This window comes from Vanessa atalanta, chromosome 4 (assembly GCF_905147765.1).
Source record: "Vanessa atalanta chromosome 4, ilVanAtal1.2, whole genome shotgun sequence".
Lineage (NCBI taxonomy): Eukaryota > Metazoa > Arthropoda > Insecta > Lepidoptera > Nymphalidae > Vanessa > Vanessa atalanta.
This window is the reverse complement of record NC_061874.1, coordinates 7,660,622-7,685,040: the sequence shown is the minus strand read 5'-3', so window position 1 is coordinate 7,685,040 and position 24,419 is coordinate 7,660,622. Positions and strand designations below refer to the sequence as shown.

Genomic DNA, 24,419 nt, shown 5'->3' with positions numbered 1-24,419 from the left:
AACAAAGTTTAAGTTTATATTAACAAACTCAAATCTCTATAAAAAACGCAGCACAATGAGCAGCTTATCAAAGATAACGTTGACATACTCAGTGGTTATAGATAATACTGATCGACTCTGCCTGGTTTCCTTCTAGATCGACTCTGATTACATGTACCTTTTGATACCATCGATATTAGTCACACCTATTGAACTAATTGCTTAGCGAACCGTATAGAGATCTTACAAAAGTATATTTGGCTTTCAAAAATATGGCATATCAGTTCCCTCCAATCAATGCCCTCTCTTTGATCTTGACCTACTTATACGAGGGTGTGATAGTTTATGTTCTACACGATAAACGTAATAAAACCTACTTGGTTCAAACAAATTTCAATTCAGGTTCTTAAATGTCAATTATATAAAAAAAAATCGCTTATGTTTTTGTTCAAATAAATCTCTTAAATTTGATAGACAAAACTATAAAATAGTAATATTAGCCCGAATAAGGGATAAGGCTTGAAATCTAGTAATTAGAGTGCCGTTCGAATTCCAAGTTGAACATATCGACTAGATACTTAAAGGGGTACAACTTATCACGAATCGGTTACAAAACTGACGCAGATGATCTGTTGCTGTTAAAAAAGGACCTTTTAACATTACGCTACGAAGTTATATTTAACAAATTAAATACAGTTTATTTTTTTCGAATACTCGTTAATGTATGATTTATAAATGTTACCTGTTAAATTCTGGGGTAGCAAAACCAATAGATCTTTAAATATACGAAGAACAAAGTACATCAATAAATAGCAAAAATGTTAACGTAAATAAAGAACACAAAAAGAATAATAATAAAAGTGATCACTTATACCATAGCTCTCGACTCTTCTTGTTTTCTAGTATAAATACCTAGTCTCATGTAAATAATGGGTATCTGTTGTTAAGCTGTCGTTTAGGAAGCGCGTGTGCACCTCCTCCTGTATTTTCGAAGGCAGGTAATGTACATGGAATGTTATTTGGGGAAGGCTCGGTGACAGCGCCCGGGGCTATCGGGATCACGCTTGGCTGCTCACGTACGAACGTCGCGCCGCCTGCCGCCCGTATGCACACTATTTCCTCATGTTTACACTACACTCGGAGAGACAAAATTAATGGTGTATCTTTGGATAGACAGCGTATTAAAATATTTGATATACTAATAACGTCATTATATTAAAATATGTAAAGGATATATTGTTTGCGTTATTTAATTTTAGTTCGTGTATTGTAAATTATATTTCAATGAATTTTACTTCAAAATGAATTGACATCGGATTATTTGGTTGAAACATTAAAAACTTTTAAAAAGATGAAACTCAAACAAAGATGTTTGAATAATGAATACTTCAAATAAAGATCTTTTGTGTTCTTTTATTTTTATTATTGAATGTCGTCACTGCGTGCTCTTTCCGTAGATTAAGTTTAAACAAAATATAATTTACTCCTCTGAATTATATCCAACTAACAATTTATCTTGGTTTATTTTATTATAAAAATAGTTAATATATCTTCTTTATTTTTAAAAGGCATTGTGCAGTATGTCAAGTGGTTAGAATGTGTGAATTTTAAACAAAGGTTGCGGGTTCAAATCTTTGCTGCTACAACTACATTCATATCTTATTTGGTGAAGGAGATCATCGTGAAGTCATACAATCCTGTATAATATTATTGTTTGATGGATGTATATCCATTATCTACCAATCCGCAGTCCTTTAGCGCGGTGGAATAAGTACTTCACCTTCTCCTTAAGAAAAGGGGAAGCCTTTACACTTTAGTGGGTCGTTAACGGGCTATTACTACTATTTCTGTATTATATTACCAAAAAATATTTAATTATATCGCGTTTTAATGGATCTTTTTAACGTTTTTCCACATATATATTTACATAATCTTAAGTTTTTAATTGTATTTGTATTGTTAAATAAGATCCCACGAACTCGTTAAGAGTTCATTGCACTTATTCTACAGATATGTTAGTAGTAGACTACTGCTAAGTTGACTCAGTGGTCAGAACGTGTGGGTATTGATCATTGCTGATGGGTTCAAACCCAGGCAAGCATCACCAAATTTTATCTCGTGCTCGGGGCATAATGGGCATTGGAGCAATGTTTGGAAATAACACCATTACATTTGCATTAACTGCCTGTAAATTTCCCACTGCTGGGCTAAGGCCTCCTCTCCCTTTGAGGAGAAGGTTTGGAGTATATTCTACCACGTTGCTCCAATGCGGGTCCAAATTAGATATATGCAGGTTTCACGAAATAATACCATACCTTCTCCTTAAAGGTAGGAAAGACCTAAGCCCAGCAGTGAGTCAAAAAAAGGCTGTTAATTGAATCTACTCCGACCCATAATTGGTGGTTAGTCATTAGATTCCTAATAAGAACCACTTAACGCGTTTGACGTTAAACTTTAAGTTTATTCAACGGATCTTTCACAAAATTAATTAAATATAGTACGACCAATCCATTTAATATTTTTATTTATAAATATGGACGGCAAATATAATCGGCAAAGGTCTTATCTTATTTAAAGTCTATACAGTCAGTTATGGCACGTTAACAATGAAACGAACAACTTTGCTGTACCGCTTAAACATGTTTCTTCTTGAGGTATATTACGCGAAGCGGTTGCGAGTAAAGAAGAATGCACCGAAGCTCGAGCTGACAGGAAGCCAGAAAGCTCATTTCACGGCAGCCGCACTCATATTTTACACTCTCCAAAATACCCTTACTGCCAAGCTATTTTATGACTGTAAGCGTATATATTCTTTATTGCGTGGTATTTGAGTACAATTTACCTGCGCAACTAGATATTATGCTAAAACTAGTTTTGCGATTACGTATGCATACATGTAAGGTAGAACAAAGAATGGGGATCGTTATTTCATAATACAAAAGTTACTCATCGCCGTCCCATTTACATACCTGTAGCGGTTTATGAGAATATAATTACCTATGTTAGTTATGCTAATAGTATTAGTAACGATGGATGTCGTAAATTTGATCGATACTTGAAGGACGTCACTGTTACCGTACTAATCATTTTACGTTAATTATATTTAAACAATGTCCTTCAAACCAAAATGTATACAATTGAACGTTCAGTACCATCACTATTATGAGCAATTATATTTAATGTATATTTTTTATCCGAGAAACTGACAGACATCTCATTAAACGAGATCGTAATAATTAATCAAAATAATATACTTTACCCTAGTTAGCTCTCATTAGAAACTTTAGTTGAAAGAATAAGATCGAAAAATAGAACCTATAAGAAACTTAGTAGTTACTATTTTTCAGATTATAAGCTATTTCGAGTGAACACAAAAATCATTATATTAGAAATTTTGTTCATTTGTTATTTTATAATATAGTCATATTTTAATTTATATTTAATTATCTATCATTAACTTTTATAGTGTATAGATAACTAAAATAATACATTTTATTATTAAATTTTACCATTAACTACAGGATCAGGAAAGGAGAAAAGGAGCTAAAGATAATATTATCATCCTTTGTATCTAAGTCTTTAAAGTTGATTGTACATCGGTTATTATTATCCTATTGTATAAGTAATAACCAGCGCACAGGAACGGTAAAGACAATGAGAGGAGCGCTTAATTTAAAAATTTTAAGAGGTCTATTTATTTTTTAACGTTTAATAAATTTATATATAACAATGAGAAATATGGATAGTTTTAACTGCTAATATATATTTTTTTATTGTTAGTGTTTTTTTTACATTGCAGGTGTGCATTCGAATTTGATATAGTGTAAAGTATAATCAAATCAAAATATTATTTATTCAAGTGAGCTCACAAAACAACTTTTGAATCGTCAAGTTACAGTGTTGAAATAAATGTAAAGCTACCACCTATTCTATATTAGCAGAGGTGGTAGCTTTTCATTCATTCAAATAAATATGTTACTTACTAACATATTTCTTTGAATAAAGATTAATAAAAAATAACAAAAAATGACTCTCCAACTAACCTTTAAATTATATAACACAACATTCCTCGTTTGTCCCTCTTTCTATTAATGAAAATAGCATCAAACGGTTGAGTGGCTTAGAAGATGTTAGTGGAGATTCAGACTAAAATCGAAAGCTATTTTGGTTAATAAAATTTATAGATTATTTTTATTGTAACAGTTAAACCAAATCATTTAGATTGAAACTTTTAATTACTACTTTTTCATGAATTGGCAACCGTCGCTGTGCAAAATTTGCAATCTTGCTTAACAGAAAACAAGACAATGTAACATAAAATTAATATTACAAATTTAATATTTTACTAAATTAAACATGAAGATAATTAAATTTACTTTAATATTTATGAATATTCCTCGGATTATCGTGATCTTTGAAATTGAAAAACCGAGCTAATCGTTCTGTTTTTGAACGGGAAAAATAAAAATTTGACTTGTGTTATTTTTTGACCATCGAGATATGATAATGCGTCATGCAAGCTCTTCTCCTGCACTGTACTGTGTTAGTGCGTCCCAAAACACGCCGCGTATTCACACACGCGTTTATATATTTCTTAAATTACTTGTTCGAATTGCTAATTGCACAATTACATATTCTAAAGAAAAAAATCAGCATGTAACTCAGTAGTTAATCGTTTCCATCAGTCAAAAAAAATATATTTAATAAAATAAGAGTAAAAAATATTTATGTGTCATGAAAATTAACGAGTACTAACTAAAAGTTATTTAATATAAAAAGTCATATTTATTGATTTTAATAAAAATTCGAATACATTTAATGGCGGATAGTAATGGTGGATATTATAGAATCGAATATGTTTAATTAAAATATAAGGCTCATATACACAAATATATAGAATAAAACACACAAATTATAAATATGTAAAGTGATGAAGAACCCGTAACACTATCTCTTGTAAATAATAATAAATAAAATTTCCAAAATGTATTATAAAAAACATTCATTAATTATAATAAAAAGACCGTATTTATCAATTTAATTTGACTACAATTTTATAAAGCCAAATATTTATTTCACGAAACCTAACAGCTACCCGAACTATTAAAGAAATATTATTTATTTTATTACGTTTCATTGCTATTATGGTAGAGTATTATTTTTAATGATTTCAAATATTTTAACTTGTCGATGGCATTACCTTTTAATAAACAAAACGCCATAAAAAAAATAAAGCTGATAAAAATAGCAAGTTTGCTAATTGTAGATGTATGACGACGAAGTATATATATATAAATCATGTATTGACTAAATAATATTTTTGGGATCGTGACATGGATTATAAAAAAACGGTTTATTCCCTATTGTCGCTTATCAGATTCCTGTCATATTCAATATAAGTAAACTTCTTTATCTCCCCTATGTTTGCTTGTATCAACAGGACCCTTTTAAATATCGTAACTATAATATAATGTTTGTAAATACGACCCCATTTAGTAAAGATATATAATTCTCGTCAATTTACTCTGGAAATCAGATTATCGGTTTAAATAATTACTTCTGTTATCTTTCAGTTTATTTAAAAGAGCATATTTTATATATACGATATAGGTTGACAAATATATTTTTTAAGTTTTTCTATTCTCAAGACAAAATCTAATGTGATTAACGACACAAAAATAATCAATGTACTAGTCCAAATATATCCACGCCTTAAAACAAACTCTTTCCACATCTGTCTTAAATAAAGCCAATTGATCTCATTTTGTGACACTAGTATGAGCTAAGACTTTCTCACTATAAAGTAAGAACTTTAGTTCTCATGAACGTTACGGACTTACATAGTTATTTTTTGTTCGCTATCAACGATCAACCAATTGAAGTATCAACCACAAGAAAAAGTATTATTAGGACAAATGCTGCCGGCCAAAAATCTCCCAAATCCATTATAATGCAGCTTACACAACCCGACTCTAAATAATGTACATTTTGTACTGCAACTATTCTAATTGCATATAACATTGCTTATACTATTGTATGAAATTAACAATGTTTTATAAACTAAATTCATTTTCAACATGAATTTCGAAGAATATGTAATGTTATCTATTCAAATTCTGCAATACTATAAATTAGCAAATATATACTTTACGTATGTATTAAAGGTAGTTTTACTTCAATTCGTTGAAGGAAAGTTAATATTATTAATAGTATCAATAATAAATACAATTATTTTTTAAATGAAAAAAATAAATAGAATATTTTGCATAAAATTCCACATTGAAATTCAAGGGCTCTAAGTTTCTTTAATCTACTTTAAATTTTAAGTTCGCATTAAGCGCTTGATTTGTACAGCTGTATTTTATTTTACTTTCGGTCTTTCAGTTTTCCTTTTTGATAATTATAATAAATTAACCATTTTAAATTTTTTAACACAACCCTTTTTATAATTACGATTACTGAAGTCCTGAAGCAGGCGTTGTTACAGAGGTCAAACTTGTAAATTTCAAATTAATATATTTTTTAAACTGTATTTAATTTAATTTCACTATTAATTAATCAATTCGTCTGTACACATAAATATTTCGTCAAGTGTCGTCACTGATAAAAAGCATAGTTATTTGCATATAGATATTTAGTGTTGTAATACTACCGAAAATATTGAAATCAAATCTTAAATTCATTTTCAAATATGAGTTTTAAAACCTTCGGTAAAAGAATTGAAAGCTTAGTACAGTTCAAAGAAAACGTTTTGTAGCTTATGTACAACATAAGAGCAACTTTGGCAAGCCATGTTATGGCTGTATGACAGACATTTACATGTGATGATTAGCGAGAGCTCTGCCAAGTGGACAGGGCGGGGGTCGTCCGAACTGTTCCACGTCGACTCCAGTACCTCAACGGTGCGGGCCCACTCGGTTTAGTGACCTACATCCGCTTTGGCACCGTTCACAATCGCCGCTTCAACTTAATTGTCCCGACACTTCGAGCTCTCCTAACGACTGTGCCGCAATCGGCCGATTTAAGAGGAAGCTCTGACGCTATGACAGCGACCGCTCTCGAGTATCTTTTGGCCAGATATCAGTACCGAACGGGTCAATCGCGCCGCGGTAAAGTTTATTCATAATAGATTCGGTACAAAATCAGATTTTTTTTATAAAAATGTTATTCGTCTAAAAGTGGAAGAATAAAAGAGTCACATTGGGTACCGTGTTACGGACATATATAATGAAAGAGGGGGATTACAATTTGCCTTTGTGACGGCGTCGTCCAATTACATTAATCTGGTGTACTCGTACCATGGCGCCGCCGCAAGCAACTTGATTAAAAATTCTATTAGTTAAACGGCGCAGACATCTTGTTAATAGATAAAACTTCGCTAAGTTTATATGATTTACGTAGAATGAAAAAGACACAATCATAATAATTATTATTCTTAGACTATTTTGTAAAATAAAATCGGCGACGTTGTGATGTTACGGAGTTTTATTTAATATTAATAATAAATGCCTACAGATAAAATTTACGTTCATGATTATAATTAAAAAGTATAAATTATTTTTGGAACAAAGATATCGTTCACGCATATTTCTGTATAAATTTTGCTTTTAGTAGTCAATTTTTTATTGTATCTATATTAAGCAGTGTGTTAGAAAAGCGTTAATTAAACTCTCCTGGCTTTAAAGATTTTCATAGAAAATGTAAACAAAATTAATTATATCTATTTACAAAAAACATCTAAAATTACTTTGGTCATCATTCAGTGAAACTTCCATACTTAAAATAAAGTAATATAAACCTTATACGGTAATATATACTTTATACGGTATTTCTTGAATAAGCATAGGTATGTTACCTAACGATAAGAAAAATAAAATCTAGTGACGCCAATATTTTTATACAAAAGGATTGTAAACGTTATTTATTGGAAGCACTTACACTAAGTTTAAAATAAAGATACGCGTACTGAGCGACTCGTTAAAAAGACGCAAATGTCTGGTCGCAATAAATCAACGTGAGCGCTGTAAAAAGGAAAAACGTACCACAGAACAGTTCCGCTCCGCAGTCCGCAGTTTCTATCTATGGAGCAACGGCCACTCGGTTAGATTTACGTGAAGACACTCCGGTATCTCCTGACCTATCTGCGGTTGCACGAAAACAAATAAAAGACCACTGAAAATATATTTCCACAGTGAAAAGCCAGTGACGGTAATTTCCGGGTTATCCTTTATTCCCTGTGTTTTGTTGGGGATTATTTATTTTTTTTCGATTTTTTTTATTCTTTATTGAAAATGCACATTGTATTCAATAATTGAGAGACTTGATCGTTGTTATTTTTCATTTAGGCCAATTATTTTTTTACTGATGTCATGGCTCAGGTACGCTGGGTGGATAGTGCTTGCGTGCTAGCTATTTTACTTCCAAATAACAATGGTTTTTATTATTGTGCTTTCATAAGAGTGGGCTAGTAGTATTAATGCTGTTTTATAATAAGCAACTGCACATTGGAAATGCAATACTTAGCAAATACCCATAATACTGTTACGTTCTCCCTGGGCAGAGTGACGCACGTTTCAATAAAAATAAATAATTTCACTCTGTTGTATTAAAAGATAACTTAATCTTTATTTAATTATATTGCTACGCATATTAATATATAAAGATGACATTAAGTATTAAAATTAACTGAAGTAAATTTTAAATATCTACAATTTGACAAGTCTGAATAATTTTTAGACCAAAGCCAAACGCTAGCTAAACGTTTGGCAGACATTGTTCTTTTAAGTATACAGAGAATTCCCTCTGTAGCTTGCCGACCGACGTTAAGACTCATGCAAATACGCCCGCTTACTTTTACTTTCTTTTATGAAGGCGAAATCTTTAAATCAAATTTATTCAAGTTTTAATACTATTCTTATTTGATAGCAGATTGGCCTTCGCAAAATTATATAGAGAACCAATACACCGGGAAGCCGGTGTTTCAGTTTTATTTTTGTTACATTTTTGAACTAGAGGAAGTGTTAGCTCTCACAATATGCAAAATGCAGGAATTCTCACTAAGATAGAAGAAATGGTAGACATATCTTGTAATTGTAATTATGCTAGCGACCTATCCGCGCTTCACACGGGTAGCAAAAAGTATACAACTAAATGATCTGAGGCGAATTATTATTAATGGTCGACGACTATAATAGACCTGTCCGAGAGACATAATTCCATTATAAGTACATCATTTCATATAACTTTAACTATGGGAATTCTTCGGATGCCAGATTTTCTCGCAAAATATTTAAAGGTCTTTATCTAAACTTCTCTTCCAAATATTTAAAGTATTGGTTGGTGCAAATCGAAAATGCATACAATAGTTTCTGAAATTAGCACGTACATAATACAGATCAACTCAGGGCCGGACTTTATAATATGTATATAAATATAACATTTGTGTAAAAATATATTAAATGTAAATAAATAAAATTGTTAATTGACTCGAATTCCGAATTGTGGCGAGGCAATGCGACCGAATGAAATAAAACAAATAAGGTTTTAAAAACAGCTGCCGCATGTGCAGCAAGTATAACGTTGACTAACATTCACATTGTCGTTTTGGAATGTTCAGACATTCCAGTTGAACTGGAAAGCACTTGTCGCTATTGTTCACTGCTCCCATTCAAAAGATTCAAGTATTGTAAATAAAAGCCATAATATCATTTATTTCAAAATGCTTAAATTTTTATATATATTTAATTCTCTATTTTTATTTGAATCAGTTCTCGATAAGTTTTTTATATTGATATTTATATTTTTATGATTTGATTTGAGCCAGTTAATCGTGTGTCCTAAAATAAATATGATTTAGGTTCTGATAAAGTAATATGAATATGATACAAAACGAAAGTTGTTAGTTTGTAAGCATTCGGCACACGTGCAGTTTTACTGGATAGGTCTTTTATAAATACACATATACTTGTGCTTTTATTTTTCTCGAAATTTCGACAGAGATAGAGCCTGTCTCAGTCACGAGCTGACTTTATTTATACAACCGTAAATATAATGAATAAAATGGATTCATTTGGTGGTAGGGTTTTGTGCAAGTCGGCCTGGGTAGGTACCACTCATCTAATCATTATATATTCTACTTCCAAGCGGCAATACTATAGTATTTTTGTGTTCCTGTTTGAAAGGTGATTGACCCTCTATCAATTTCTTCATAATCGCTAAACTTAATTAATTTTGCAGGTCTAAAAATATTACAATTTTTTTGTAATGTGTCGTGCTAAAATTGTTGTATCTCTCTTATGTTTTTTTTATTCATACATTTAGATTAATTGGATGTATAATGTGTATACAACCGATTATTTCTAGTTACATTATTATTAAAAATAAATGAAAAAACTATGATTATTTTTTTATAAATGTATTTTGAAATATAATAAAAAAAGTTTTTGTACTCTATGCACATACACGCTTCGTAATAAATATACGAAAATAATTTTAAAACGGCGCATTTTCCACACAAACATTCAGCTCCGGCAGACTTGTTGCGGTATTTAATCGGCCGATGTTATCTGCATAATGCGGTCGTCAGCTAGCGTCGCGCGAACTTCACATCATTATTATAGATTTACATTTTAACCGACATCATATTGCTTGTTTGCTTTAAATTAATTTACACTGCAATTGGCCATCGATGGCTTCATGTGAATTATGAAAAATATTTAGATGTCATTGGGTTATACATTAACCTATGTGTTTATAATAAAAGGGTAAATTACTATAATTGTATTTAATTTTGTGATTTCTCAGTATAATAAATATTCCGAAACGGTTTTATTTTTGATATTATCTTGTAAAATTACGTTTCAGAAGTGCTCGTATGAGCCTTGAGTAATGCATATTTCGATTAAGTAAAATTTGAATTAAACGACACATTAACATTTTTGAAAGACATTTAAAGTATAAAACTTATAGTTAAAAGAGACAATTCGTTACATAAATCAATAAAATATACTAAATAATCATAAACGTATTGTTTACATAGTCACGTTTACGTCCGAATAGTTACAAGAATACACAGCATTAGGCCTCAGTTTATGTAACCGAAATGTCGCACAAACGGCCACATTTCCTGACAAATTAGTTCGGACCTCAAGGTTTATAGGGTTGGAGTTATATGATTTTATTAGAAGCGTTATACACGGCACGTGCCGATTTCTGCTTGCTAAATTGTTGTATACAGTTCGTTAGATACTCAAACAATGGCTTTATTAGAGCAGAAATCGCCTAGTATTCAATCTAATTGAATGTAATATTACCATAAGATGAACGTTAAAAATAATATAAAAAAGGAGTTTCATTTCAACATTTATAAACTAGTATGGTAATCCAGTCAAATTGAAATAATAGTTTTTAAAACTATTTGGGAGAGTGCCCACTTTTCTGTTAGAGTATGACGGGCATAAGTTCTCATTTACACGCTTTGCTGCAATAATACCGCAGTCTTTTTAAATCTTTAGTTCATAAAAATAAAAATAAAACTCTTTTTGTAAAGCGTCCATTATGCGTAAAGAATATTTTATATAATAAAAGCAAAAGTAGCATGATATAAGGATGATTAGAAATACATTATTTTGAAAATCACCGGCAAATACAATTTGATATAAACACTGATAATAATAAACGACCGAAAGTTTTAAAAGGATACGATATTAGTCAGTTTAATATATTTGAGTAGTGGTTTCTGTAAAACGAAACGAAGCCGCGCAGAGTCACGAGACGTCGCGTGTAGTCCTGCCAATAATCGGCTGCTATTGTAGCCGGCTTATAATTAGCTGTTGAAATTGCGACTACCCGGTATTTTAGTGGAGTTTCGTGCGAAATATTTATCGTACTATTATCATAAATGTATTGTATTATTGTAATACGTTTGTGCTTTTTATGTAAACGGAATTATCTGATAATAATTTGATAGCTGTTTACTTATAAAGGTCTATGAACTCATCGTCTCTACTTGTCGTAATTAATGGCTTATTTAAGTTTTCCCGGTGGATTTGGTGGTTGGAGAAGTTTTTATCATGGCTATTATTTTGTCTACTTTAAATAAATTAATGCAACAGATTCTTGAAAGATTTTTTTTTTTTTATTGCATTGGTTGGCGGACGAGCATATGGGCCACCTGATGGTAAGTGGTTACCACCACCCATAGACAAAGGCGCTGTAAGAAATATTAACCATTCCTTACATCACCTATGCGCCACCAACCTTGGGAACTAAGATGTTATGTCTCTTGTGCCTGTGATTACACTGGCTCACTCACCCTTCTAACCGGAAAACAACAATACAGTGTACTGTTATTTGGCAGTAGAATATCTGATGAGTGGGTGGTACCTACCCAGACGGGCTTGCACAAAGCCCTACCACCAAGAAAAAAAGCCCTACCACCAAGAAAATACTAAATACTATCGGTTCATCTTCATATATAAAACAACAAACGCTCGACCAGCGTTGTGGATTAGATTCCTTATCCATCAAGCAGATCAACTTTTACAATAATATGATTTACTAGATGGACATTGTAATAATATTTATTGAAATTGATGTTATTGATAAAAATTATTGTTGCCTTTTATCAAGTTTATCATACCCCTAGTGGGAAAATAATAAATTTATATTTCTCCCGATTAAAAAGTAAGGACAGTTAGTTTATAATAGAACCGTGTTGAAAACAACTTTATTATGAATAATATATAATATAATTTAATAAGATAACTGACATAAAAATGGTTTTCTATTTTAAATTTTGACAATTTTTTTAGTGGTTCTGTTTGATCGTACATTTTTGCACAACACGATCTGATAGATCTAGTCGGGTTATACGTTTAATTTTTTGTAGAAGGAGCGTAACTAATTCTGATATCTATCTGTCTGTTAATCCTTCACGGCCAAACTATTTTAATGAAAGCTTGAACCAATGTATAACGAACGAAGCCGCGGGCGACAACTAGTTTATTATATAGTAACGGTACTAACAATTATATGTGACATTTACTCGTATAAATCTACTACTACTAAATTGCAATCTAAAGTGTACAGTTATTATTTTATTATTATATCAAATTTTTATTTTTCAGATCACATACGGGAGTTCTCTTGTGGCAATCTTTTTTATCGTACTCTATATCTGGTTGAAGAAAGAAATACGCTTTATGTCGGTGCTATGTAAGTGGACCAATTATAATATATTTAAATGTATGTCTGAATATGTCATGCGATTTTAAAATGTATTTTTTATATTAAACTCAGTTTGCTTGTATCATTGATAATAATATAATAAGTATGTACATGACATGTACACACTCATACATGCAAACTCTTTTTGTTTATCAAGTTACCTAGGATAAGAAAAAATAAAGTAGGGCGAACATTTTTATTAAATTAAAAAATATATATATATTACATCTTTACGTAGATATTATATGTAATATTTTAAAAGTCAAAATCAATATTTTGTTTAGACAAAAAAAGATAGCATCTAATATTAAAGGTCGTAAACATTTCTGTGATAACACGAATGGAGCGTAACTCCTAGCGGAATTGCTTGCTAAGCTACAGCCTCACCTGAGGCACTAAACGACTAAATGTACGTATAGCTCTACAGAAAGTCCCGAACCTCAATTGTTTTTTGTGGATTGTTTATAAATATAATAAACAAAACTATCGGAATAAATACTAGCAATCGTGAGTTAAAATTAAAGTTTTCTGAAGCCGTCGAAAGATATTCAATGATCAATCTAAGCATTTTTAGCATGCAAATGTTTGAATTATTTTTTTGCTATGTAAAGGAATTTGTTGCAGAATTTTGTAATAAAATACCAGTTCGTATTATGCATTCGACCGTTATTATAAACACAAGAGTTTATGAATAATTTTTTAATCAACTGTATTTAGTAGCATAACCCTTGAACAACATAGTATTTCTACGAATTTCAAAAATCTTATAATATATTTTATACTAGAATTTCTATGATTCCAATCATATGGCTTTCTGGGTTGGGATTGTTTCCCAAAATATATAAAGCTCGCATTAAAGTTTACTTTGCGACTCACGCATATGACAAAAGAAAAAATCTAAATTAGGTTTTTACTATTAATGCCCGCAATGTTTATTTTACACGTACTTATCTATCCTAAAATATTTAATATGCAAAAATACCTTTTACAGTCTCATCACGTGTGACCCTTTAAAATATTTAATATTTAATGTCCTTCAAATAAGTTTGAGGGTCGCTAAACCTATTTTTAATTAAAACTTTCAACGTCCATACTGAATGTATTAATATATTAGGTTTACATTTGTTTATTAATGTAATACTCAGGCCCGTCTGGGTTGTCACTACCCATTTACTATGTATTCCACTATTAAACGGTAATACCTCGTATATTTAGATCCCTTAGTTAGCGGCAGTAAGAAGTAATATACTTCATACAGTGCTATTTTCTACGTGCGAAGGTAGCATTGTCTGTTGGTCTACCTAAAATAAAAATATATCAGACCTTTTTTGTAAAGTTTTAAAAATTAAAATAATAAACGATGAATCATATACATACTAAGTCGCGGCAATGGTAATTATTCATCATTACGAAGAAATGAGGCAAGACAAGAGTGGCAATTATCAGTAATTTTCGTCATCCTTTTTGTACCTTGTTTTGGTTCTCATGCATAAATTGCAGTTTTGTAATGGTTATTATTTTAGTGGAAATTTCATGTTAATTTGTACTATAAATAAAATTTATAATGTTTTCTTCCAGGGATCGAATATTTAAGCTTAATATGACTGATATAAGTCAGTCGCACTGTGAGGTTAGTACTAATTACTATTTATTGAATACGGTATAAAATTTAAACATTATTATAATAATTAATGATTTCATTATTGTTGAATATACCTAATCAATTTTGTTGTATTTTAAATTAGTTGTGATGGTTTAATACTAAATAAGGTTTTATTTACGATTAAAGAGTAAGCATGTTTAAGTTTAATCGTTCATGATTTCTCACCCATTTTAATGCATCCTCTAGAATATTCTCTATATAGGAAAATTAGTGATACATACTGATTATATTGCAGAGAGATGCGTTGCTGTTAGAAGCAAGTAACGTCGCTCGATGTGTAAGCAAAGGCAAATCAGAGCCGTTTGAGTGCAGAAACCACATCCGAGTGCTGCAGCCGCTCGGTGACGGGGAGCGTCTCTATGTGTGTGGCACTAACGCACACAGCCCTAAGGACTGGGTGGTCTACGTGAGTTAATCCTTAAAATTACTTCAACAACTTTTATACCCTCTGCGTTCGTATGTTAGTGCTGTACCGGAGATGTTATTTTAAAACACCTGTCCTTTTACAAATCATTCTGCATCCCCTACAAAAGATCTTCATAATTAATAGATATAACTGTGAAGTATGTTTAAATTTATTTTTTATTAAAATATTTGTTTTATTACAAAATAAAATAATTAAATTATTTGAAAACAAGTATATTTATTATTGTATTTATTTCAAAGATTTACTATTACTTTTAAATTTTTTTTTTATTTTAAGATAAAGTATAATAATTTATATGAACTGTGCTTAGTGCCGAGATGGCCCAGTGGTTAGAACGCGTGCATCTTAACCGATGATTTCGGGTTTAAACCCAGGCAGGCACCACTGAAATTTCATGTGCTTAATTTGTGTTTATAATTCATCTCGTGCTCGGCGGTGAAAGAAAACATCGTGAGGAAACCTGCACGTGTCTAATTTCAACGAAATTCAGCCACATGTGTATTCCGCCAACCCGCATTGGAGCAGCGTGGTGGAATATGCTCCAAACCTTCTCCTCAAAGGGAGAGGAGGCCTTTATCCCAGCAGTGGGACATTTACGGGCTGCTTATGTTATGTTATGTGCTTAAAGAAAAAATCGAGAATAAAGTCCAGAAATAATTAATTCTCCGGTTTACTTCACAAGGGGGCCAAATTTTGTAGCATAATTTCTATTTCTATTTATTTAATTTGTGTTTGTATAGAGTTATGTGCGAGTTCTCCCTAATTATAGCGTAAATATACAAATAAGTTATACACATGATAGCGGAATAAACGCTACGTTTTATTCTATTTAGCTAAACCTCACTCATCTCCCGCGGCACGAGTACGTGCCAGGCGTGGGGCTTGGCGTAGCAAAGTGTCCATATGACCCCGCGGACAATAGTACGGCGGTGTGGGTCACGCGGGGCAACCCCGGCGGCCTGCCAGCTCTCTACGCAGGCACCAATGCCGAGTTCACTAAAGCAGACCCGGTTATTTTCCGAAACGACTTATTTGATTTTCGTACAGGACAAAAAAGGTTTAACTTCAAACGGACGTTAAAGTATGACTCCAAATGGTTGGATAGTAAGTGCTGTTATTTATTATGGATATAATAATTTATAAGCCGAAATTTACTTGTATATATTTGTTTTGTAGTGAAATTTTATATGCGAGATCGTATGCTTATGAAAAGTTATTTTCTAATCAAATTAAATCTGTTTTACGAGTGTAAGTTTTATTTTCAATCTGTTCTAGAAACCAATTTTGTGGGTTCTTTCGACGTTGGCGAGTACGTTCTATTCTTTTTTCGGGAAACTGCCGTGGAGTTCATGAACTGTGGGAAAGCAGTGTACTCTCGAGTAGCTAGAGTATGTAAACAAGATACTGGCGGCAAGCACATACTGAGCCAAAATTGGGCTACTTATTTGAAAGCCAGGCTTAATTGCAGCATACCAGGAGAATTCCCGTTCTATTTTGATGAAATACGTAAGTCAACTAGCTCTATACACGAACGATTGTGTCGTATCATAGGAAGCTTAAATGTATTTACCGAAGTTGAAGCACGCAAGTTCATTGTTTTAAATTGGATTTCTAAACACAGCTGTAAAAGGTTTCTTAAAAGTACTTTATACGTAGCCTTAAATTTACGAGTTTTTCATTGCTTTAAAGTAAGAACATTCCCTTTTAAAAGCTTTTAGTTTAATATGAAAAATGGCTTTAATTAAAGAACCGAATTAAAGTAATTTTATATCTGGAAACGGAGGCCATAAAGTGAATAAGATTTTTATATTTTTTTGTTACAAAATAGAGAGTGTATATCAGATGCCGGGCGACCCGAGTCGGTTTTACGCTGCATTCACGACGGGCGCTAGTGACGGTTTAATCGGCTCTGCAATTTGTACGTATACTATGGAAGACATTCAAGAAGCTTTTGCTGGACGATTCAAGGAACAAGTTCGTGCTATTATCCTTTTTATTACAAACCGTACTTTATGTACATATATATTATTTTGACATGAGATTTATTCTTAAATATTTCCATAAAATATCATACAATAATAGTATTACTTACCTTTATGATTTTTTTTATAGTAATTTTTTTTTATTTAGGCAACATCAAGCTCGGCATGGCTACCTGTACTCAGAGCGCGAGTTCCTGAGCCCAGGCCCGGAACATGTGTTAACAGCACTGAGGCTCTTCCAGATAACGTGTTAAATTTTATTAGGTGATCAATTACATTATATTTTAAGTTTTTTTGGCATAAAGTTTAATATAGTCACAGTATGAGGTGTTGTATGTTCTGATAAAATAGAATAGAGCAACTCCTTCTCAAACTGTGAGTGTCAACGCCGACTAAGGGAATTTTCGTTAAACGTATCTATCAATCGAGCACGTAAGCGCTTCAACTACCCACGTATGATGACGGGGAATTAAACATAACCCGGTCGTAAAAGTGCGGAAATTCCTTTTTATGCAGCGCCGACCTCATATAAACAAGGGAGTAACGCAAACATTATGATTTAATATAGTATAGAGATTAAAACTCAACCATACGACAAAATTTCTTTTTAGACAAATAATCTTATCACATCATCCATAGTCAAATAATAATTTATTAAAAAAAGTTTTAAGAATAAAACTCTTCTTATAATATTTTTCTATCACTGCAAATACTCGTAGTTTTGCTAATTGTATATAATCTTAATAAGAAGACCATTTCTGATGAATAGTTTACCATTAAATCAAACGAAAAGCAACCTTCACAAAATCTAATATAAAGGGAATAAGGTTAATAGAAAATCAGATTGTTTGGTTTTGTTCCCTTAAGACTAATCTCCAGAAGGTTAGACCTCACATTAGTTTCGCGACGCGTGTGTTCCCTTAATTGGGTCACACACCTACCTACAGTCCTACATCCTAATTGATCGTGGAGCGAAATTACATCTGATTTATTATGGCTTTTGTATTATAATTTATTTATCGCCGCTGAGCTTGTTACGGGTTACTACTAATGATTCAAAGTAACTTGACCCAATTGCTTAACGTTCTTAATTGATTTCTTACAGTCATTAAAGCTATATTGGCAAATGCGTTTCTGTTGTATAAAACGTTTATCTTGATATTATTTATTACGTTAATATGTATTTTTGAAAAAGAGATATAAATAACGTTTCTATATGTAACGTTACAAACGCAAAAAAACTACTTTCGTGTGTTAAGTTGTACATGCTCGCTGTATTATTTAAATATTTTAAAGTTGTTAAATGCCAGGATTAAATAATGTAATATTTTGTTTATTTTGGGGCTGTTCTGTAATAAATTGCTGTGTATTAAACGGATAATGCACCAATATTTTAATAAATGAATCTCTTGCTAACGTAACGTAAATTAAATGATTAAATATCGAATATTTATATTATTTAATACTATCCAAATCTTATGAACATAATTTAAATATAACTCTCTAGTTAAGAGAATCTAAAGCTTATATATTGTGTTTTAGCTTACTTTAGGTTTAAGACTTTAGTGTCATAGGTATTATAATTATAAAAAGTCGGTCATACATTTAAAAACACACATCCTAATCTAAAATTTAGAAATACGAATTCTTTGTAGGTCTCATCCGCTTATGGATTCTGCGGTGAGACACGAAGGAGATACACCTGCTTTTTACAAACGAGACCTTGTACTCACAACTCTTGTAGTAGACAGACAGTTTGTAGACATGCTGGGGGATGATATTACATATACTGTCTTCTACGCTGGAACAAGTAAGTGTAGCAATTAATTGTTATTTTAACTCATGCAAATACATGGACCTTTTTTAAGTGAAGCTTCAATGGATGTCATAATACTAACATTTCAAGGCTAAAATTGAGCGGCACGTTCTCAAAGTTTAAACATTTTTCTATCACATGTAGATCTGGTGATCTTGAGTTTTAAGTTTTCATAAATTTTATTCAATTTATTTTTCTATCAAGTAGCCTTAATTCAAAATTCAATTGACTGAAAACTTTCTTATATATTAATGATAATACCGAAGAAACTTTGTTTAACCGTTAGAAATAATTATAAATCCCGATATTTTAATATAGGAATGAATATTTATTTAAAATGGATTTAGTTACTCATATCATATTACCATAATTGTATATGTGCAATTTGATGCCGGCCTGCGTTAATATATTGATTTAAATTCAAATAATAAATTTATTTACAAGTCGTGTTAAGTACATTGATTACTTTGTTATACAAGGTCAAGGTGAAGTATACAAAATAGTGCAATGGACTGGTGGTGGATCCCGAGTGGCAGATATATGGCGTGCTGCAGGTGACGAGCCGGTGCGCGCACTTGCACTGTCACGACAAATGCACGCACTTTACCTCGCGACTGACAACCGAATACGACAGTTGCCATTGCGTGCGTGTACGCATCGGTGAGCAACGTTGAATGTTATCCTTAATAAGTATAATAAATTCAGGGATTATATTTTAATAAATTTAAAGCTACTTAATGTTTAATTATAAAGATATATATTCAACTCGACTCTTGGAATCAATAGTAAATAGGTAATTACTTCGCGGTACTCGATAGTATTATAGGTAATATTTTGCAGTACTTATACCAATAAAGTGTATTATGACATAATATGCATATATGCACGAAGTACATTTGAAGTGTTTTATGTTTGAATGGAACTAGCTACGACAGCTGCGTGCGCTGTGTCCTCGACCCATATTGCGGATGGGACAAAGAAGTCGGAGCGTGTCGTCCGTACACGCCTGGCCTCCTCCACGACGCTACTAATTCGACGCCATCAATCTGCGAAGCTAGCGCTCCTCTCAAAACCGTTCGAGCGGGATATGGCCAAAGCGTACACCTGGCTGCTTTTGGAAAAACGCCAGAAGCGCTAAAAGATCAGAATGTCGCATGGTACCACCACTCCCGGGAAAGAGGTCGTTACAAAATCAGTTATAAGTGAGTCGTTTTTCATTTATATCATTTTTAAATCATATTACTTTCAAATTATTCTATCGCAGTTTATGAAATATTTTATAACAAAAGATTTTTGTATTTAATTCTTTTAGTTGGGAGCGAGTGCTACAGACATCTGAGCGTGGCTTAGTATTGTTGTCCGTTATTGAGTCCGATCGTGGCCGATACGAGTGTTATTTCGGACCTACTCTTATTGCATCTTATAATTTGGACATTGATATTCATAGGTAAAATATAAGCATTTTATACGTTTATTTTTAACATTACTTTACATATAAACCAAAATCCTTCTTCACTAAAAAAATGATGTATGAATAACTTTTTTTTCATGTATTATTTATTTATTTAATGTCCGTACATGTTGTAGCTAATTAATCTTTCAAAATGAGATGTTCCTTTACCAAAGCCTGCCCGTAGAAACGACTGATTTAACAATTAGCCTTTTAGACATTTCTTTTGTATTCGTTGTCAATAATTTTTGGTGAATTATATTTTTTTTTGTAATTTGACATTTGAAAGAAGAAGACAAACCCTTGTGTAACCCTACACAAGTTTTCTTAGTATGGCGGGTGAATAATAAGTTTAATTTTTAGTATAGAATTTTTAACGACCTGTAAAGTACCACGTCTACTATTCATAGTATATAGGTTTTGGAAAAAAAAACTGATTTATGATTTGGTGACCTTTATGACTTTAATAAAAAATAATAAAACTGCTGTAGCAATCAAAGGCGTGGCAGATAATAATTTATTTGATTATATATGATATAATAATAATAAAACTTAACACATTATAGATGCACACAACCTAATAAGTCCCAGGAATACAGGCAGGTATATTCAGACTGGTGTCACGAATTTGAAAAATACAAGAGTGCTATGAAGGCGTGGGAATCACGACAAATGGTAAGAAATAACAAATTTGCAGTTTTTATTAAAATTGGTGATTTAAGTAACGATAACGATTTAATTGAAGCGTCCGATAATACAATGAATAATGTATTATTTTCAAGAAACTTTTAAGTGTAGTTCGACGACCTCATTTTTTTTTATTTTAAAATAACCTGTAATTATACATATCATGTAAAGCTATATTATTAACTAATCGATTGACAATTTTCCTACAATCATTGGAAGGACAAAATGAAATCAAAATAATGTACATAAAATAGACGATTTTATTCAACCTTAATTATACACTTTTTAAAATAAGAACACATCAATGTAACACGGATTAATGTTTTGAAAATTCAATTGAAACTACTTGAAAATACTTTCGAATTATTTTACTCTATAAACTTACAGCAATGTTCCAAAAACATGAATTCATCGAGCCAGCAAAACAGCATGAGCAACGAGATCGTGGCCTCGCTGCGGTGATAGGGCACAGTTCACTAGATTAATGAGTGATTGCATTGAGCGACGTCGGCATTAGCTATCCGATATTATGTCGATCCTATTTCTCTTTTTCCAATAGCGAAATCATTACCTTTCATATGACATACTTATTGAAAACCATCCATAGCAATTGTTATAAAGTATAATTTATACGATTTTGTAAGTAACGATGAATAACACATTTAAATATGTTTTTAATTTATTTCAAAATATGGTAACAATTATGTCTTATTTAAAAAAAAAAGATGAAATTGTAATTGTAACTAAATCCGTATGAATTGAAGTTATTGTTCATAAAAATCTGTTGGACTTGTAATTCGGTGTATGATTATTACAATACTGTTTGCGTAGTGATTGACAGAGCATGAATGATGAAGCTAGCATGAGTTGTACGTCTGTAACGTTGTAGAATGAGAGCGAGGGGAAATATAATTTGGTAAAGGAATGATCTGCGAAAATAGATATGTCGGCTGTTACGCACACTGCGTTTCTTGATCGATCACTGACATTTGTTTGACTCGGTTTGCAACTATCTTATTCGTCTCTGAGATTTGGCAGTATCATAGTATCGGATAGTTTGTGTTACAAATGAAAATTGATAATAATCGAATTGTTGATGAAAGCGACTGAGTAATAAACGTAGCGATTTAAGCTTTTCTTTATGTTATCCGTTTGTAATTAAGTATTATCTTAAAGTTCACCTCCATATTGGAATTTGTCTGTAAATATAATATTGAGAGTGGAAATTATCCATGAAATTCAAATGCTGTGATATCAGTTTGCGTTTACGTCTCTGTAAATGAAATGAGTAAGAAGTAACGTATAATGTAATTGGTGTTTATTAAACCATATATGTTTTAATATATTTGTTTATTTCTTGTTTGTTTTGGTTTTTTGAAGACCAATAACTATCTTTTTATTAAATATATTTAAGGTATTATAAATTAATAAGTTCACCTTCTCTCACGTCCATTCAGAGTTTTTTCTATAGCAAAAATCAATACAAACGCCAATTTAGGTTAGAGGGTAAATATATAATAATATTTATATTAAAAGCTTATTTATACAATGTCCGGGAATGCCTTGGATTGCGACAGCATTTATGTAGTTATATTTATGTTAACAGAAGTTTACAAAGTTGCGTGTTAGATGTTATTCTGAAATCGTAGTTACATGTTTTAATTTGGTCCTTTGTGTTCAAATACAGTGTTGATTTGTTGCCGTAAAATGTAATTTTAGGCCCATTTCGGAGTTTTAAACCGAATTTAATAGAAATTGTTTTGTTATTAATAGGTAATCTCGCTAGAATAGTGCCTTGTGAAGCATGCTTATAGACTATTAAAATTATTAATAAAATAATAAGATATTGAGTAATATTTTTGTGCATTGTGTAAAGTAAAATTGCTTAGTTGATAAGTACGACACTTAGTAAGATGAAAATAAAGCAATAACGTTCAACTAATAGAAAAGTCGCCAGTATTAAATTATTTCTAATAAAATAAATAAATTATTAAGAAAATTGTTCCAGCTACAAAAATCGCTTAATTTTTTTATATTGATAATTTTGATTGGTAGATCTATCGGATGAAAATGAGGTAATTCCCTTTTTTTTAAGAAAAGTTTGTTTAAACACAAAACGCAATAATTTGTTGGTAAGTCTATGTTGAAATGTATGTCTTTTGAATATAAAAAAATAATTAAGTTTCATAATATTACTTTTTTGAACACTAGTTAAGATTGTATATGTTGACAGCCGTTGTTACATTAATCATATCCTATTTTCTTTTCCATTTTTACATTAATGTCATTAACTAAAATATAATTAATCTATTACAATAATAGGCTATTACAATAGCCCTGACATACTAATGCCAAAAACTGGATGTAAACATAATTTTAACATCAATAAGTATGTGGAATAAATCATCAATAATCATTCATCGATAACCTGTTCCTATCTAGAACATTCGTTGAACAGATTTTTTTCTTCTCTGTTAATTTTTGTTGCCATTTCTACGATCATAATTAGTGCCAGGTTGTTAAAACGACGCTAATTACGCTATTTTTTAAAACAATGAACTGTCCTTAACTCGTGTGTAATAACATCAAATCCAAATTTAAATTTATTATTTCAAGTTATTTTTGATTTTTAAAAATACTGTAAAAATTTAAAAATGTTTATTGTAAATAAAATATGTTTTCGTAGACAGATCCCAATTATATAGGTATGTTTATTGTAAAATATATGGATAAGCTAGATTTTAAGCTATTGTTTTATAAAAAGGAACACAAAATAAATTATTTTAGATCTACCTGACTTTCATTTAACAGTATGTTTATGAATAAAATACCTCTATTATTGTAAAAATCTTAATCCTCTGTTTTTTAGTAAGATGAATTAAATTCAATTTATGCGGTTTGGAAAGTCGTTTCTCAGTATTTCTATCTTTTTACGGGTAATGAAATTCGAGTATCGTAAACGGCGTCTGTCTAAGATTGGCGAACATCATAGGATTTAATTACCGAGGGGACTGAATAATTGGCGACTCGCCTCTAACGGCCACGCTTTACGGCCAAATTAATAGATTCCCACTGCAGCCCCCACTGAACCTCATTTTGATATTAATTACCCAACTAATATTTGAGCAATGATAGTAAATTATTTAATTAATTCTTAATATTCTTTGCAATTTAATATTTTCAGATTA

The 24,419-nt window shown here is 31.3% G+C and overlaps 1 protein-coding gene across 1 annotated transcript in view; it reads left to right on the top strand.

The window, feature by feature from the left end:
- The window catches only part of LOC125077832 (semaphorin-2A-like), a 51,230-nt gene extending 27,658 nt beyond the window's left edge, over window positions 1–23,572 (top strand). Inside the window, exons 2-14 of the mRNA XM_047689918.1 lie at window positions 13,107–13,194; window positions 14,785–14,836; window positions 15,105–15,275; window positions 16,130–16,400; window positions 16,572–16,802; window positions 17,125–17,270; window positions 17,427–17,542; window positions 18,934–19,088; window positions 19,574–19,754; window positions 20,021–20,296; window positions 20,407–20,541; window positions 21,111–21,219; window positions 21,619–23,572. Coding sequence (XP_047545874.1) covers window positions 13,107–13,194; window positions 14,785–14,836; window positions 15,105–15,275; window positions 16,130–16,400; window positions 16,572–16,802; window positions 17,125–17,270; window positions 17,427–17,542; window positions 18,934–19,088; window positions 19,574–19,754; window positions 20,021–20,296; window positions 20,407–20,541; window positions 21,111–21,219; window positions 21,619–21,693 — 2,006 coding nt within the window. The 3' untranslated portion in view covers window positions 21,694–23,572. The remainder of the gene's footprint in view (window positions 1–13,106; window positions 13,195–14,784; window positions 14,837–15,104; window positions 15,276–16,129; window positions 16,401–16,571; window positions 16,803–17,124; window positions 17,271–17,426; window positions 17,543–18,933; window positions 19,089–19,573; window positions 19,755–20,020; window positions 20,297–20,406; window positions 20,542–21,110; window positions 21,220–21,618) is intronic.
- The last annotated feature ends 847 nt before the right edge of the window (window positions 23,573–24,419 follow it).